This window comes from Saimiri boliviensis, chromosome 2, assembly GCF_048565385.1.
Source record: "Saimiri boliviensis isolate mSaiBol1 chromosome 2, mSaiBol1.pri, whole genome shotgun sequence".
Classification (NCBI taxonomy): Eukaryota; Metazoa; Chordata; class Mammalia; order Primates; family Cebidae; genus Saimiri; species Saimiri boliviensis.
This window is the reverse complement of record NC_133450.1, coordinates 170,651,167-170,668,850: the sequence shown is the minus strand read 5'-3', so window position 1 is coordinate 170,668,850 and position 17,684 is coordinate 170,651,167. Positions and strand designations below refer to the sequence as shown.

Sequence of the window (17,684 nt, the reverse complement as noted above, 5' to 3'; positions counted from 1 at the left end):
TATAGTAAGGTAGAAGTGACATCCCACCCATGTTTCACAAAAGACTGCATGGGATGAGATTCTGCTGTTTATGAAGTAGTGACTATGTCAAAAATGCAGGGTTTTACCCAGGAGGTGCTGAAGGGCTATTAAAGAATATACCTGTATGCATATAAATTCACTCAGAAGTATTATGCCAATTTTAAGAAGTAAATATTTTTCAACAATTTATTTTCAAAAGGCATATTGATAAATAATAATTTTAAATTTAGCTATGAAAGCAATAGATTTAGCACTTTTTAAAAAATCTCACGAGGAGAAAAAGACTTCAAATCAATGGAGACTCAGCTTAACTAAATCCATTCAAGCTAGCTTAATTAAGTATACTGGCTTACACAATATATAATATGATTAAGTAAGTTAAAGGAAATGGAATAGATAGGAAAGAATAACTGAATTTAATGACAAGTAATTCAAAAGGTTATAAGTACTAGTTTATTTCTATACTATGCAGTTAAATTTCTTTAAAGGCTTTTTGAGTTTGTTAATACTTAATGTATATCTTTCATTGGCACTTTAACCATCTTACCTTCATTAATACTATATTAAAGATGAAATTACAAGATATAAACAAATAAAAATATGTACTTAAGTCCAATGTGTAATAAATCCTTTACTAATAAATATTTAACTGATCTTACCACTTCATCTTCTGTGTCTAATATTTCCTCTAGATCTGACCGTGAAATGTTCAGGATAGAAGCTGCCAAGGTCTGGGCTTTATGGGTTGAGGTTTTATGGATGTCCCTGTTTTTCTTCATTTTTTTAAGCTCTCTTATTTGTCGCCTTACCACATGGACATCATTTTGTAACTCTTTGGCCAAAGCCTGTAACATATCGGAAAGAAATTGAGCTTATATGGAAGTTATAATAAAGATAAAGCAGTAATAACACAAAAATGTGAAGATGTTAACAAATCATTTTTTAACAGGATTACTCTGATTTTAATTATTTTGGAATACAGTGGATTGTTCTTTACTTATTGTCAGTGTGCAATACAAATTCTCTTCAATAAATACTTAACCAACTTGTCGGATTAAACAAAGCCCCCATACCCCTACTTCAGATATACCAATGATATGTTACTTGGTGAATGCTTACAGCAGGCAGGCTATTTTTAATCATGCCAAAGCACAACTACTTTCACTAGTTGACCTAACACCAAGAGTCAGGTTCTACTTATTCCTCAATGTGCATATATTATTCGTAACAGGTTAGTTGCATAATTCATTTAATTGTTACATAAACCAATGAAAGATTACTGAAGAAAGAACTATTTCTATTTTATAGATACTAGATTAGAAATGCTTTAGAAGTTGGGAAAGACAAATGGGGTCAAAGTTTAATTATGTGTGGTAAGTTATCTGTGGGCAAGACAACAATAAATGATTGAAGAAAAATTATTAAAAAATCAAGGATTCCTTCACAAGCTTTTAAGTTGCCCCTTTGAGAAATCAGTAAATGCTAGCCCATACCACACCTACGTGTGAGTAACAAAAAGTTGCTCCTTAATCTGGTTGGACAGAGTGCCTCAGTTCATGGCTTTGTGATAATGAGAACAGGTTAGTTACATGCTGGGCTGTTTCTAGTCTTTTGCTAGCATAAGCAGTGTTACAATAAATAATGGCACTCAGATATTAATTTTGCATCTCTACGATATGTGGCTAGAATTGAAACTGCTGGATCAAAGGGTGTGTATAATTTTGACAGCTGTTACTTAATACTATCCCTGTTCTCCATCCAAGATAGTACTAATATATATATTCACAAAGAATGAATGAAAGTATCTGTTTCTCCACATGATTAGCAAAATACCACTATGTTATTTGAGAGTAGTTTGTTTTTTCACTGTATTTTAAAGTTTCATTTCTCTCACTTTAAACAAAGTTGAGCATCAGCCTTAAGAAATTTTATTTTGTCATTTTTTTGTCATTCTTAGGGATTTACAGGAGTTTTTTATATATTAGAGAAATCATATTTGCCTATTGTATATATTTCAATTTTTTCATAATTTGTTCTTTTTCTTTTGACAGTAGTGTCCAAGAAAAATATTTTTAATTTTGTATGTACTCAAATTAATGAATCTTTTCCTTTCTCGCACTTGAATATAGTGGGATACTTTAAAAAGCATTCTCCGCAATGAAATATACAGAAAATATTTTCAAACCACAACTTTTGTTTTGCTTTTATTATTTTTCAGTTAAAATTTTTGTATCCATTTGTGATCATTTAGAAGATTATTACATAAAAATCATACTCAGTTGTCCCGTCACCACTTGGCAAATAGTCTGTCTTTCTCCCAGTGATTTCATAAATCTTTATGTCAGTGTCTGAGCTTTCTACTCTGTTCCATCTCTTTTTACTAGTTAAGTTTTACGTTTGAGTATATTTTAACTAATAATGCTGTATTTTAAATTTTAACATTGGTTAAGGCTATCTCTCTCTTATTACTCCTCTACATCAGATTTTTCTTGGTGTTTTTGCTTGTTTGACTTTCCATATGAATTTCACATTCAGCTTGTGTAGATTCTCTGCCCCTTAAAAATATATTACTGGTAATTTTATTTCCATCATATTAAATTTTATTTGTATCATGTTGACATTTTGGAATGCTGTGTCTTCCTAATCAAATAATATGGTATTCTTTTCCATTTGTTTAGGTCTTTATCTGTGTTTCAAAGGATTGTTTTAAAGTTTGCTCTGTATAGATCTAGTTTATTTCGGGGCATTTTATTTTATATATATTTTCTTATTTTTTATAGGAGTTTTTCAGTTGATTCCTGTTTCTAGGAATTCAAACAACTAACTCTAAAGACTGATAATTTTATCTCCTTTTCTTTTATCTTTATACCTCTTATTTATTTTTCCTTTCTTATTTCCCTGATTATTAAGTTCCCCTTGAAGGATATTAAATAATCTTATGGATGGACATACTTGACTTGTTCCTGATTTTAGTGAAGTCCTTCTGTTTCCTGGAAAACACTATACCAGCGTTTGATTTGATTTAGCCTATTTTAATATACTAAGAAACTTACTGTAAGTAACTATATTTTATTTCCTACAGAAATGAATACATTTTCTTAGGTATCCATTCTAGCATCCATATAGGCTATCATTGTTTTCTATCATAAATCTCTTAAAAGGATTATTAGTAATTTTCTTAGTATTGAGTTATCCTTGCATTCTAGAATAAACTGTATCTGGTTATGGCACAATTTTTTGGTGTGCTGCCAAATTTATCTGCTAATATTTTATCTAAATTTTCTACACTAATATGAGATTTGTTCATTTTTATTTTATGCAATCCTCCAGAAAAGTTTGGAATATATCTTTCTTTTTCCATGTTCTATAGTAGTTTCAATGAGATTGAATTTATCTGGTCTTTATTGATGGGTATCACTTAGTTGCATTTGGCCTCTTATTTATTACAGCAGAAGGCAGCTTTTTGACAATTAGTTTTGATACTCTATCTGTTCTGGAGTGAGTTTTGGTGCATTATATTTTCCTAGAAATTTATCTATTTCATTCAGGGTTTCAAATTTATTTGAAGAGAATTAAGTAGTCTGCCACGATTTTTTTTTTTTTTTTTTCCTGCATCTAGGTCTAGGATTACGTTCACTTATCACTTCTTATTTGTATGGTTCTTCTTTTGTGCTTTCTTTTTTCTTAAGTAGGTAGGTTAAAGGTTTATCTATTTTATTGCTTTTTATTTTATTTTCAAAAAATCTTGTATTCATTGATTAATTTTACAAATTTTAATTTCTATTTTAATCTTTAGATTCTGGCTATTTTTCTTAATTCATTTGCTGAATGTTTATTCTGATTTTTAATTTATTAAATATATAAGGCTACAAATTTTTTTTTGATCACCGTTTCAGTTTTATCCCACAGGTTCCAATAATTCCAGAATATTATCCTTTTAGGGATATTCTGCAACGTGCTCAGATTTTCTCCTTAACCCAAGAACTTTTAAAAGCATTTTTCTGTTTAATATCTACATGGTAGTGACTTACCTTTTCCTGTTTTGTAATAAATTGTAGTTTCATTGCATTATCTCTACTATTTATGCATAGTATTTATAAATATTGACGTTATTTATACAATTAATAGAATATTATCCATGCTATTTTGACCTTTCAGAATAGTTGAGGTTTTCTTTTTGGAGTGTCTCAGGTAGGATTTCTGAAGAAAAGACTCTGAGATGCAGATCTTTGTGCAGGATGTCTATGGGGGAGTGCACTTAGGAACAACTGCAGGAAACTTAGGAAGGCAGGACTGGGCAGAAGGAGAAGCTGAACTGCATGGCAGTTTCAAAAGAGGCTTCAAGCTACCTCATGGGAAGCTTTGGAGTTGAGATGTATTGTGAGCGAGGCAGTGGGTACATATCCAGACAGCTATCAAAAATCTCATTAAACTGAACACTTAAGGCCTCTGCATTTTATTTCATTTCCTCTTATGACTGATTTCTTTTAATTAACATGGTGTTTTTAAGATTCATCCACATTATCATATGTATCTGTAAGTTTTTCTTTTATTTACTGTAGGATGCATAATTAAATGTAATAAGTTCAACATATTTAAATGTACAATTTGATCAGCTTTAATATATACACACGAAACCATCAAAACCTTTTTGAGATAATTTTATTTTCTTTTACTTCCATTACTTCATCTGCCAGCATCCTTTTATCTGTTCCTGTTGTCTCACCATCTTTTCCCTAATTTTTTACATTTATTTCCGTCTTGCAAAGGTACTTTTAAGAGAAAATTATTTCATTAACATTTTTAATTCATAGTAAAATATTTTCATCTGCTCTGTTGCAACTTATCTCTGTTGAAATGTATTTTCCTGCCTTTACTTTTCCTATTTCTTTCCTCCATCCTTATTCTAATATATTTGTACAGATACTGTGCTGGTTCCTTCTTCAGGACTCATTTTTGAGAGAACAGTTTTTCTTAGACCATTTGTTTATAAAAACTTATGTAGCAGAGGGGTTATTTTCTATGCTGTTTTCTATGCTGTTCAAATATTACATATAAATTTAGGAGTTGTTTACTGGTGACTTTCATTAGCCAGGCTATTTTTGTTATAGAATTGTTTTGCTGTTGTTTTTACAAGTAAATAATGTATTTTCTTGGCTGCTCTGAGAAATGCTGCCTCCTGCAGATTGGCCTTGTCTGTGTTACTCTTCATTAAGCCCTGCCTCTTCTCTTTGGAAGCAAGCCAGGTATAGAAATGTCATAAACCATTAAAGCTCCGTTCCCCTTTTTATCTTGGTTAGTCTAGCTAAACATCTTTCAATTTTTTTTTTTAAACCTCATCTTAGTTTCACTGATCTTTTCTATTGTTCTTCTAGTCTCTATTTCATTTAGTTCCACTGTAATCTTTATTATTTCTTTCTTTCTGCTAAAGTTGAGCTTAGTTTGTTCTTCTTTTTCTAGTTCTTTGAGTCACAAAGTTAGGTTGTTTATCTGAGAAGCTTATTTTTTCTTAATGTAGGTGTTTACACCTATAATATTTCCTCTTACAAATGCTCTTGTTGTACCTTGTAAATTTTGGTATGTTGTGTTTCCATTTCTGTTTCTCTCAAGGTATTTTTAAATTTCCATTTTGATTTCTTCTTTGACCTATTAGTTGATCAAGAGTGTCCATATATTAATGTTTTATAAGTTTTCCAATTTTCCTGTGTTTGAATTGATATTTAGTTTCATATTATTAAAATAAAAAAGATACTTGACCTGATTTCAATCTTCTTAAATTTGCTGAGATATTTTGTGGCCTAACATACAGTCTATCCTGGAAAATGTTCTTCAGTCTTGAGAATATGAATCTGCTGCTGTTGGATGGGATATTCTGTATATGTTCAGTCCATTTGGTCTATAGCGTTGTTCAAATCTTCTGTGTCCTTATGGATTTTCTGGATAATGGATGCATTATTGAGAGTAGGGTATTAAAGTCCCCTACTGTTATTGTATTAGTTTATTTCTCCTTTCAGTTCTGTTAGTATTTTTTCTATACATTTAAGTGCTCCCAGGTTTGGTGCATAAATATTTATAATTATTATATTTTCTTGATGAATTGACACCTTTAATATTATACAATGGCCTTCATTGTCTCTTGTGACTGTTTTTTACTTAAGTCTATTTTGCCTCATAGAAGTATAGCCACTTGTGCTCTCTTTCTGCCATCATTTGCATGAAATATTTTTTCCACCCCTTTACTTTCAATCTATGTGGGTCCTTAAAGCTGAACTGAGTCTCTTATAGGCAGCAAATTACTGGATTTGCTGCCTATAAGAGCAAATTTAAAATCATCCATTCAGCTACTGTCTACTGATTGGTGAGTTTAATTCATTTACATTTAAAATTATTACCAGGGAAGGACTCCCTATTTCCCTATTTATATCTTTTAAATTGTTTTCTTACTGTTTTGTAGTTTCTTTCTTCTTTAGTTCTATCTTATCTTGTGATAATGATGACTTTTTGTGGTAGTATGCTTTGATTCCTTTCAGTTAAACTTATGTATATCTAGATCTACTACAGACATTTCCTTTGTGGCCACCATGATGTCTACATAAAATATGTTAGGACTTTCTATTTTAAGCGGTTAACTACTTAGCTTTAATTGCATATAAAATCTCTATACTTTTACCTTTAACTCCCTCACATTTTAGGTTACTGATATTATAATTTATATATTTTTTATATTGTGTATTCACAAAAAATTATTTTAATTACAGTTATATTTAATATTTTAATTAAAACTTTTATTTGAGTGTTCAGGTGATTTATACAAAACCATTACAATATTAGAGGATTCTGATTTTAACTCTATATTTAGCTTTACCAATCAGAGTCCTTTCCTTTCAGCTTGAATATGTCTCCTCAGCATTCCTCATAAGAACCATAAATTCCCTCCACTTTCATTTGTTCGGGAAAGTCTTTATCTCCATTTATGAAGGACAGATTTGCTAACTATGGTATTCTTGGTTGGCAGGGTTTTTTCCTTTCTATATCATGCCACACCCTCCTGGCCTACAAAGTTTCTACTGAGAAATCCACCAGTAGTATTACAGGTGCTTCCTTGTATGTGATAAATCTCTTTGGCTGCTTTCAAAATTCTTTGTCTTTAACCTTTGGGAATTATAATGTGTCTCATTAATCTCCATGTCCATTTCTCTCACCAAATATGGGAAGTTTAAGCCATCATTTTTTTAAAAGAGACTATCTTTTCTCTCTCCTCCTTCTGAAATTCCTATGCACATATTGTTTAATTGCGTCCCATAGTTCCTGTAGGCTTTCTTCATGCATTTCATTCTTTCATTTATTCTGACTGGATAATTTCAAATGACCTCCCATTGAGTTCACTGACTATTATATTTGATCAAGTCTGCCTTTGAAGATCCCTACTGAATTTTTCAGTTTAGTCATAGTATTCTTATCTCTGGGATTTCTGTGGGTTTTTTTTTTTTTTTTTTTTTTTTTTTTTTGGTATGGTTTCTATCTCTTTGTTGAACCTCTGAGTTTAATCATGTGTTGTCTTTCTAATTTCATTTAGCAGTCCATCACGTTTCCTTATAGTTGGCTGAACTTTAAGAGGACTAATCTGAATTTGTTGTCAGTTTTTATATATTCGTTTACTTAGGGTTAAGTATTTGAGCTTTACTATTTTCCTTTGATTATGTCATGTTTCCATGATTCTTCATAATCCCTGCATCCTTGCATTGGTGTCAGCACATTTAAGGAAGCAGCCACTTCTTCCAACCTTTATAGGTTTTCTTCAGCAGGAATAGTTCACCAGTCAGTCCAACCTTTGGCTCTGAACAGGCCAGCAGACAACATCCATGGGTAGGTAGGCAATACTTGCTGTCAGGCTCTCTAGTTGGGCAGAGCTGCTGTCCATACTGATAAGGTCAGGGGGTCACTGGTTGTGCTCTGAGGTCAGACAGGGCTGCTGGCTGGGCTCTAGAATTGTTTTCTTGTTGACATAATCAAAAATAAATAAATAGGACTATATCAAACTAAAAAGCTTCTACATAGCAAACAACAGTGAAAAGACAACCTACAAAATGGAAGAAAATATTTGCAAGTCACATATTTGACAGAGGTTAATATCCAAAATACAGGCATACTTCAGATATATTGTGGGTTCCATTTTAGACCATCACAATAAAGCAAATATCACAATAAAGTGAGTCATACAATGTTTTTGGTTTCTCAGTGAATATAAATGTTTATAAGTGTGCAATAGCATTATGTCTAAGAAATGCATATACCTTAATTAAAAATACTTTATTGCTAAAAATGTTAATGATCATCTGAGCCTTCAGCACATTGTAATAACTTTTTTAGTGGACAGTCTTGCCTCAAGGTTGATAACTGCTGACAAATTAGGGTGATAATTGCTGAAGGCTGGGCTGACTATGGCAATTTCTTTAAGACAACAATGAAACTTGCCATATCCATGGATTCTTCCTTTTATGAAAGATTTCTCTATAGCATGTGATGCTGTTTGGTAGCATTTTACCACAGTAAAACTTCTTCCAAAACTGGAGTCAATCCTCTCAAACCCTGCCACTGCTTTACCAACTAAGTTTACGGAATATTCTAAATCTTTTGTTGTCATTTCAACAATGTTCATAGCATTTTCACCAGGAGTAGATTTTACCTCAGGAAATCACTTTCTTTGCTCATCCCTAAGAGGCAACTCCTCATCCATTCAGGTTTTATCATGAGATTGCAATAATTCAGTCATATATTGGGATCCATTTCCAATTTTAGTTCACTTGCTATTTCTACCATATCTGTAGTTTCTTCCTCCACTAACATCTTGAACCTCTCAAAGTTATCCATGAAAGTTAGAATCAACTTCATCCAAACTCCTGCTAATGTTGCTATTTTGACCTCTTTCCATGAATCATGAATGTTCTTAAATGGCATCTAGAATGGTGAATCTTTTCCAGAAGGATTTCCATTTACTTTGGTCAGCTCCATCAGATGAATCACTATCTACAGATGCTATGACTTGTGAAATTTATTTCTTAAATAATAAGACTTTAAAGTCTTCAACTTTAAAGTTGAAATTACCCCTTGAACCATGAGCTGAAGAATGAATATTATATTAGAATGCATGAAAACAGCATTAATCTCAATGTACATCTCCATCAAAGCTCTTGGGTGACTAGGTACGTTGTCAATGAGCAGCAATATTTTGAAAGGAATCTTTTTTTCTAAGTAGCAGGTCTCAACAGTGGGTCTAAAGCATTCAGTAAATCATGCTATAAATAGATGTGTTGTCATTTAGGCACTGTTATTCCATTTATAGAGCACAGGCATAGTAGATTTAGCATAATTATTAAGGGCCCTAGGACTTCTGGAATATTACATGAACACTGGCTTCAACTTAAAGTCCTCAGCTGCATTTCCCCTAACAAGAAAGTCAGTCTGTTCTTTGAAGCTTTGAAGCCAGGTGCTGACTTATCCTTCTAGCTTTCTCCTAGATGGCATCTTCTTCTAATAGAAGGCTGTTTTTTCTATATATAAAATATGTAGAAAAAGTCAGATAATCTCTGTTTGCAGATAACATGATTGTATATTTAGAAAACCCCATCATCTCAGCCCAAAATCTCCTTAAGCTGAGAAGCAACTTCAGGAAAGTCTCAGGATACAAAATCAAAGTGCAAAAATCACAAGCATTCCTATACATGAATAACAGACAAACAGAGAGCCAAATCATGAGTGAACTCCCATTCACAATTGCCACAAAGAGAATAAAAAACCTAAGAATACAAGTTACAAGGGATAAGAAGGACCTCTACAAGGAGGACTACAAACCACTGCTCAAGGAAATAAGAGAGGACACAAACAGATGGAAAAACATTCCATGCTCATGGATAAGAAGGATCAATATCATGAAAATGGCTATACTGCCCAAAGTAATTTATAGATTCGATGTTATCCCCATGAAACTACCATTGACTTTCTTCACAGAATTGGAAAAAACTACTTTAAATTTCATATGGAACCAAAAAAGAGCCCATATAGCCAAGACAATCCTAAGGTGTGGGGGGGAACAAAGCTGGAGGCATCACACTACCTGACTTCAAACTATACTATAAGACTACAGTAACCAAAACAGCATGGTACTGGCACCAAAACAGATATATAGACGTATGAAACAGAACAGAGGTCTCAGAAATAACACCACACATCTATAACCATTGGATCTTTGACAAACATGATAAAAACAAGAAATGGGGAAAGGATTCCTTATTTAATAAATGGTGTTGGGAAAACTGGCTAACCATATGCAGAAAGCTGAAACAGGATCCCTTCCTTACACCTTATACAAAAATTAACTCAAGACAGATTAAAGACGTAAATGTAAGACCTAAAACCATAAAAACCCTAGAAGAAAACCTAGGTAATACCATTCAGGATATAGACGTGGGCAAAGACTTCATGACTAAAACATCAAAAGCTATGGCAAGAAAAGCCAAATTGACAAATGGGATCTAATTAAACTAAAGAGGTTCTGCACAGCAAAAGAAACTGTCATCAGGCAACCTACAGAATGGGAGGAAATTTTTGCAATCTATCCATCTCCAAAGGCTAATATACAGAATCTACAAGAAAAAACAAACAACACTATCAAAAAGTGGGTGAAGGATATGAATAGACACTTCTCAAAAGAAGACATTTATGCAGCCAAGAAACATATGAAAAAATACTCTTCATCACTGGTCATTAGAGAAATGCAAATCAAAACCACAATGAGATACCATCTCACACCAGTTAGAATGGCATTCATTAAAAAGTCAGGAAACAATAGATGATGGAGAGGATGTGGAGAAATAGGAATGCTTTTACACTGTTGGTGGATGTGTAAATTAGTTCAACCATTGTGGAAGACAGTGTGGTGATTCCTCAAGGATCTAGAACTAGAAATACCATTTGAACCAGCAATCCCATTACTGGGTATATACCCAAAGGATTATAAATCACTCTACTATAAAGATACATTCAGACATATGTTTATTGTGGCACTGTTCAAATAGCAAAGACTTGGAACCAACCCAAATGCCCATCAATGATAGACTGGATAAAGAAAATGTGGTACATACACACCATGGAATACTATGCAGCCATAAAAAATGACAAGTTTATGTCCTTTTCCGGGAAATGGATGAAGCTGGAAACCATCATTCTCAGAAAACTAACATAAGAACAGAAAACCAAACACCATATGTGTTTGGTTTTTTTTTTTTTTTTTTTTTTTTCTTTTTACTAGCTTCTTTGTTTTCCAGAACTTAAAGTATAATTAAAAAGAAAATATGTTGTTTAATGTAGTCACTTTCATCAGTGATTTTACCAAGATCTTTTGGATAACTTGCTGCAGCACTTGCTGCTTTACCTTGTATTCTTATGTTATGTAGGTGGCTTCTTTCCTTGTATCTCTGGTAGCTATAAGGTGTTCTGCTGCTTCCTCAGCTCTCTCATCCTTTGTAAAACTGAAGATAGCTAGGGCCTTGCTCTGGATTAAGCTTTAGCTTAAATTGTTGCGACTAGTTTAATCTTTTATCCAGACGACTAAAACTTTCTGTGTATCAGTAATAAGGCTGTTTCACTTTCTTATCATTTTTGTTTTCATGAAATAGCATTTTTCATTTCCTTCAGTAACTTTTCCTTTGCATTCACAACTTGGCTGTTTGGTGCAAAAGGCCTCGTTTCAGCTGATCTCAGCTTTTCATCTGCCTTCCCCACTAAGTTTTTCTACCTTCTGACTTCTAGCTTTTGATTCAAAGTGAGAGACATGATTCTTCCTTTCACTTGAACTCTTAGAGGTCACTATAGTTAGTTAGTTGGCCTACCTGCAATATTGTTGAGTCTCAGGAAATCTGGATGCCCAGGGAGAGGGAGTGTGATGGGGAAAAAGACAGTTGGAAGAGAACAGTCAGAACACACATAATATTTATCAGTTATGTTCACTGCCTAATTAATATGGGTTCAGCTCATGGCACCCCAAAACAAAACAATAACATGAAAGATTAGTGATCACAGACCACCATAACAGATAGAATAATAATGAACAAGTTTGAAATATTACAATAGTTACCAAAATGTGACACAGAGACACAAAGTGAGCACACACTGTTGGGAAAAACAAATGGAGCTGATAAATTTGCTTGACACTGGGCTGCCACGAACCTTCAATTTGTATAAAACACAGTATCTGAGAAGTGCAACAGGGTAAACACAATAAAATCAGATATGTCTATATTTAAGGAACAGCTGCATCCTATCTTTTTTATTTACCAGTTTTCTTATTCTTCTCCCCTCCCTTCCTTCTTTCCTTGCTCGTTCCCTCTCTCCCTTCTTTTTTGTTTCCTGGCTTGTGTCAGATTGATGGAGCTTTCTTTATTCCTTTTTTTCATCAAATTCTTTACAAGTTAAAATATTTTTATTCTTACAGTCATCTTTAAACATTTCAAATATTTATTTAATATTATGTTTTGAATCAATATCTAGAGTTTCTTATACTCCATATTGTTCCACCAAAGCAAAAAGGAAACTTAACTCTTCCAACCAACCCATTACCCCCATTTCTAATACTGTAAACATTAAGGTCAACAATGACTTAGATTTAACCAGCTTACAGGTTTTCTACTAGCTTCTTCGTTTTCCATTGTTTCATATGTTCAAAAGTTGACAGGGCAGAGAGATCTGAAGAAGTGACAAGATAAACTACTTGAATATATGGAAGAAGAGGACAAAGACCTTGAGAGAGAAGAGGGCCTACAGTGTTCCAAAAAAGAGCAAGAAAATCAGAAAGAAAGGCTAAAGTGGAGTAAGCGGGGTAAAATGTAGTAGAAAGTGAAGTTGCAGAAGTAACAATAAAATTAATCATGAAGTCCTTTATGGGGAGACAAGGTTTTCTATTTTCCTGAGTAATGAGGAGTCATGTGAGATGGAGTCTCACTCTGTCACCCAGGCTGGAGTGTAGTGGCACAATCTCAGCTCACTGTAACCTCCGCCTCCCAGGTTCAAGAAATTCTCCTGCCTCAGCCTCCCAAGTAGCAGGGACTACAGCCACCTGCCACCAGACCTGGGTAATTTTTGTATTTTTAATAAAGAAGGGGGTTTTGCCATGTTGGCCAGGCTGGTCTCGAACTCCTGACCTCAAGTGATCCACCCATCTTGTTCTCCCAAAGTGCTGGGATTTACAGGTGTGAGCCACTGTGCCTGGCCATGTTTTCCACTTTAAAAGGATCATTCTGCCAAGTGATGGAGAAAAGACTATTCTGGGTCAAGAGCTGAAGGAGGAGACTAATGCATAGGTACAAGCAAGAAATGATGGTAACCTGAACCAGGAGGGTAGCAGTGGTGATAGGTAGCAGAATCCTAGGTCTATTTTCAAATAACAGCAGACAAGATTTGAAGTATTTGAAATGCAATGTGAGAGAAAGGGAAGAGCCAAAGATGATTACAGATTTGGGGCCTAACCATCGATGACTGGTGAAAAAATTTTTCTGAGATACAGAAAAAAAGCCAGGAGAAGCAAAATAATTTTTTTTCAACTTTTTTGTACATGTTAAGTTTGAGATGCTTCTTAGACATCCAAGTGAAAAATCACAATTAGGCAGGAAGATTTAAAAATCCATAGTTTCAAGGACAGGATGAGAACAGGCATATATTAGGGAGTCATAGGTCAGAATATGGCATTTTTAATTACAGTGTTGGGAGAGACTTTCTAGAAAGTGAGTATAGATAATGAAGAGGAAAGGTATAAAGACTGAACCCTAGGTAATTCCAACACTTAAGTTTGTCAGGAAGAGAATGAGGACGAGCAAAGAAGTCAGAGAAAATAAGCTAGATGTGATAAGAAAAACTGGCTGGGCGCAGTGGCTCATGCCTAGAATCCCAGCACTTTGGGAGGCCGAGGCGAGTGGATCACTTGAGATCAGGAGTTCGAGACCAGCCTGGCCTACATAGCAAAACCCCCATCTGTACTAAAAATAAAAAAAAAAAAATAGTTGGCATGGTGATGGGTGTCTGTAGTGACAGCTACTGGGAAGGCTGAGGTAGGAGAATCACTTGAACCTGGAAGGTAGAGGTTGCAGTGAGCCGAGATCATGCTCTGGGCAACAAAAGGGAAACTCCGACTCAAAAAAAGAATTTCAAATGCTCTCAAGGGTTCAAATAAGATACGAACTGAGAACTGAACACAGATTGGGCAATATGGAGGTTGTTGGTGACTTTGAATAAAGTACTTTGGAGGGGAAATAAGATTGAAAGTCTAATTGGAGAAGGTTCAAAACAGAATGGAAGATAAGAAAGTGGGCAGAGAATAGGTATCACTTTTGTGGTTTTGCTACATGAAAACAGGAGAAAAATGAGTCGGCAGTTAGAGGAGATAGAGAGTCCAGTGAAGGTTTTTTTGGTAAATGGTGTGTGTTTGCTAATGTAAGTGATCCAATATAGAAAGAATATTGGTGATACAAGTATAGGGTTAAAGTTACAGGGCCAAAGTCCCAGGGAATATGAGGAGATAAAATCCAGTGTGCAAAGTGAGGTTTTCGCTTTAGACAGGCATGCAGATGGTTCATTCCTAGTAAGATGAGGGAAGCGGCAGTACGTGGGCACAGATTTAGGAGGAGTGTGAAAAATAAAGGTAATGAAAAAAGGAGGAAATTATCTGTGGGTTGCTTCTGTTTTCTCAGTGAAATAGGAAACCAAGATTGAGTGGTTAAGCAGGAGATGCTGAAGGTTTGAGAAGGCAGCAGAATGACTGGGAAACATGGAGCCTGAATGCCCTGGAAACTATGTAATAGGATTATCCGACAGTGCTGAGAGCCCACCTGAAGTTCTTGGTTATTTGTTTAAATAAAGATGAGTCAGCATGTCTATGTTTTTATTTAATCACATTCACTTCCTCAGATTCAGGTGAGAACTAGGCAGAGATTCAAAATAAAGTAGATTTGAGTTTTTTCCACAGGAATATGACAAAGGGACAAAGGAGGAAGTTGAGGATATATGCAAGAAAATGACTATGATACAACACAGAATCCATGCTGCATGAGGAGGGAAGCAAGGGCACAATGGGAAGGAGGGCGGTAGTAATCAGTGAGAAAGTAGGAAGGCCAGTAAATTTGAGGTTGTAATCAGGTCAAAAATTGTTGCACCATGAGCACAAAAAGAAACAGTGGTCAAAGAATAAAATGCTGGAAATGGAGATTTTGGAATTCACATAGTTATCCATAATGACAAGGCCAAGGGTAGTGCTTCTTAGTGGGGACATATTTGGCATTTGGGAAAAATAACAATTTTTCACTGTATGAGACTTTTCTTCCCAAAGCAGAACTTTTAACAACTCTGGCTCCTGGGTATTGAATGCTAGTAGCTTCTACCAGTCAGTGTAATACAAAGCACCCACATCATTTCCAAATGCTCCCTAAGGTAGGTGGTGGTCCATAGTTGAGAACCATAGATCAGGGGTATGATGATGGGAATAATCATTGGAAACAAGGATGCTGAAGAATAAAAAGGGAATATCCAATAGGGTATTAGATGGCTTACATGGATATGAAGTCACCAAAAGTCATAACAAAATTGTGTTGGAGAGAAAGATAATAATCCGGGTGCTAAGCTGTATGAATAGCTTCGAAAATGAGATACAAATAAATTGGGTAGGTGATTCTAATGTGTTCCAATTAGCTTCTGATCTATTTTAATATTCATTCCTACATCTTACCAACCCAACAGAATTTCTAAATAGGGATGAATAATACAGGAATTCCAGGAGCAACCCTCATGTACCACATAAGTGTCATAAAAAGAGGTACCTAAATTAAGTAGAAGCAATGCTAGGTGGCCTACATAATGAGTAGTGTAGTTATTATATGATATATTCCACATGCTTTCAATTCCAGTGCATTGATTATTAGAAAATATTATGTTGTTTGGGTGAAATATACTTCAGAATGCATGAACTATCATTTTCCCTTCCAAAGTGTATCTTTCAGATATAATAGAGCTTTCATTGTGCTAGGTTCACTGAACTGTTTTACCTTCCACACATATATCAAAGCTAACTTTTTATTTTTATAACATACATTTTCCTTGTATTTACATGTTGGGTCTCAGTTTTACTTTCCTCTTTTTTAAAAAAAAAATAAATCAACATGTTTTCAACACTGGGTGCTACTTCCATCTAGCTTTTATCTTTACTTCCCACTTACTGTTACAAAATTGCCTTCTTATTACCACTTCAAAATCTGCTCAGTTACTCTCTGAGCAACTCTAAAGCCCCCAAAGGATTTTGAAAAACCTTTTAAATTATCATTTGCTAAAAACACTGTAAGTTTTAAAAAGTGTCACTCTATTCACATCAGTTGAATAATGTTCCTTAGCTAGCACTTGTCATCAAGGTAAGTAAAAACTTTGTATGGCACAAAGTAAGCATTCAATAAATGTTAACTCAATTTCCAAAACCTGATGTTGGCCTTCTTGCAATTCTTGGGATATCATGAGCTAGAAATTATCCCAATATCTGAGGATACTGTCAAAATATGAATGCTTTTTGGATATACATATCAACTTAAATTTACTTTACTTTTCCATTATTATAATTAATTGTAACCAGCCACCAATAATGTTTGCAAAAAATATAGTAAGCAATTCCATTTTTGTCTTATTAGATTGAGTTTTCTAGTCTTTATCATGAGTCTCTGTCTGCATAGCTAGTTACATATAATTTTTAGTTTCATCAAATCATTATGGATTGCTTAGACTTTTTTCAGTAAGATTACATTGTAAGGAAGGTGATAACTGGTGGCTCAGATACTCTGGAGTCACTACTGCCATCATGGTTTTTGGGATAAATAATGAATTTTTTAAAAACAGATTTTTAAACAGCTTTTTTGAGATATAATTTACTTAAAGTTTCCCAAATAACGTATGTATTTTATTATGAAAATTTTCTTTAAACACGGTTGTCATTTCTGTTTTCAGTAATGATGAGAGTTAACTCAAGTTGAATTGTATCATAGACCTGTTTATAAATCTTAATTAAGAGTACAGTCCCAAAGTATTAACAATTGTATGTGTAAAAATGAAATTCTAATGCTCTACAAATGTTTTTACCTAAGAAGCAAGAAATTTTAAATCTTACCAAATCAAGTTCATATTGATAATGAAGCCATTTATGCTTCCAGCTAAATATTGGTTTTTGGCTAGTATTTGTTTCATAGCTAACAAAAACCACTGAAAAGATGGAGCTTGGCATATGACTCTCACATACAGGCACATTAACAAGCCTGTATCAGGGCTTAGTCAAACTGAGCAAATACTTCTAGAAATTTCCCTTGTGTGTTTTATTGAGTTATTAGGAGAATTCAAAGCCTCAGCTCTGCTACATATATCTAGCCCAGATGCTCAAAGTACTTGATATCACCCCAGGGCCAAATTCCATATTCAAGACTAGATCTAGAACAGATGGCCACTCCACCTCTTCCATAATCTGGTTGTGTCCTGTGAATAAATGAAAAGACTAAAGGGAACATAGATTCCACAACAGGGCCAGAACAAACATTGTTACTATTAATACTAATAATAATATTTATTAAGTACTTTTGTGTACATGATAC

General features: G+C 34.1%; 1 protein-coding gene across 6 annotated transcripts in view; it reads right to left on the bottom strand.

Annotated features, from left to right (window-relative positions):
• CNTLN (centlein) overlaps positions 1-17,684 on the bottom strand; it is a 314,849-nt gene that overhangs the window by 19,439 nt on the left and 277,726 nt on the right. For 5 of the 6 annotated variants that reach the window (XM_010338733.3, XM_074394884.1, XM_074394882.1 and 2 more), the window contains one exon: positions 681-866. In XM_010338733.3, the coding sequence (XP_010337035.2) occupies positions 681-866 (186 nt within the window). Of the gene's footprint in view, positions 1-680; positions 867-11,909; positions 11,937-17,684 lie in introns of those variants that run through there. The other variant, XM_074394886.1, reaches the window with a different exon arrangement.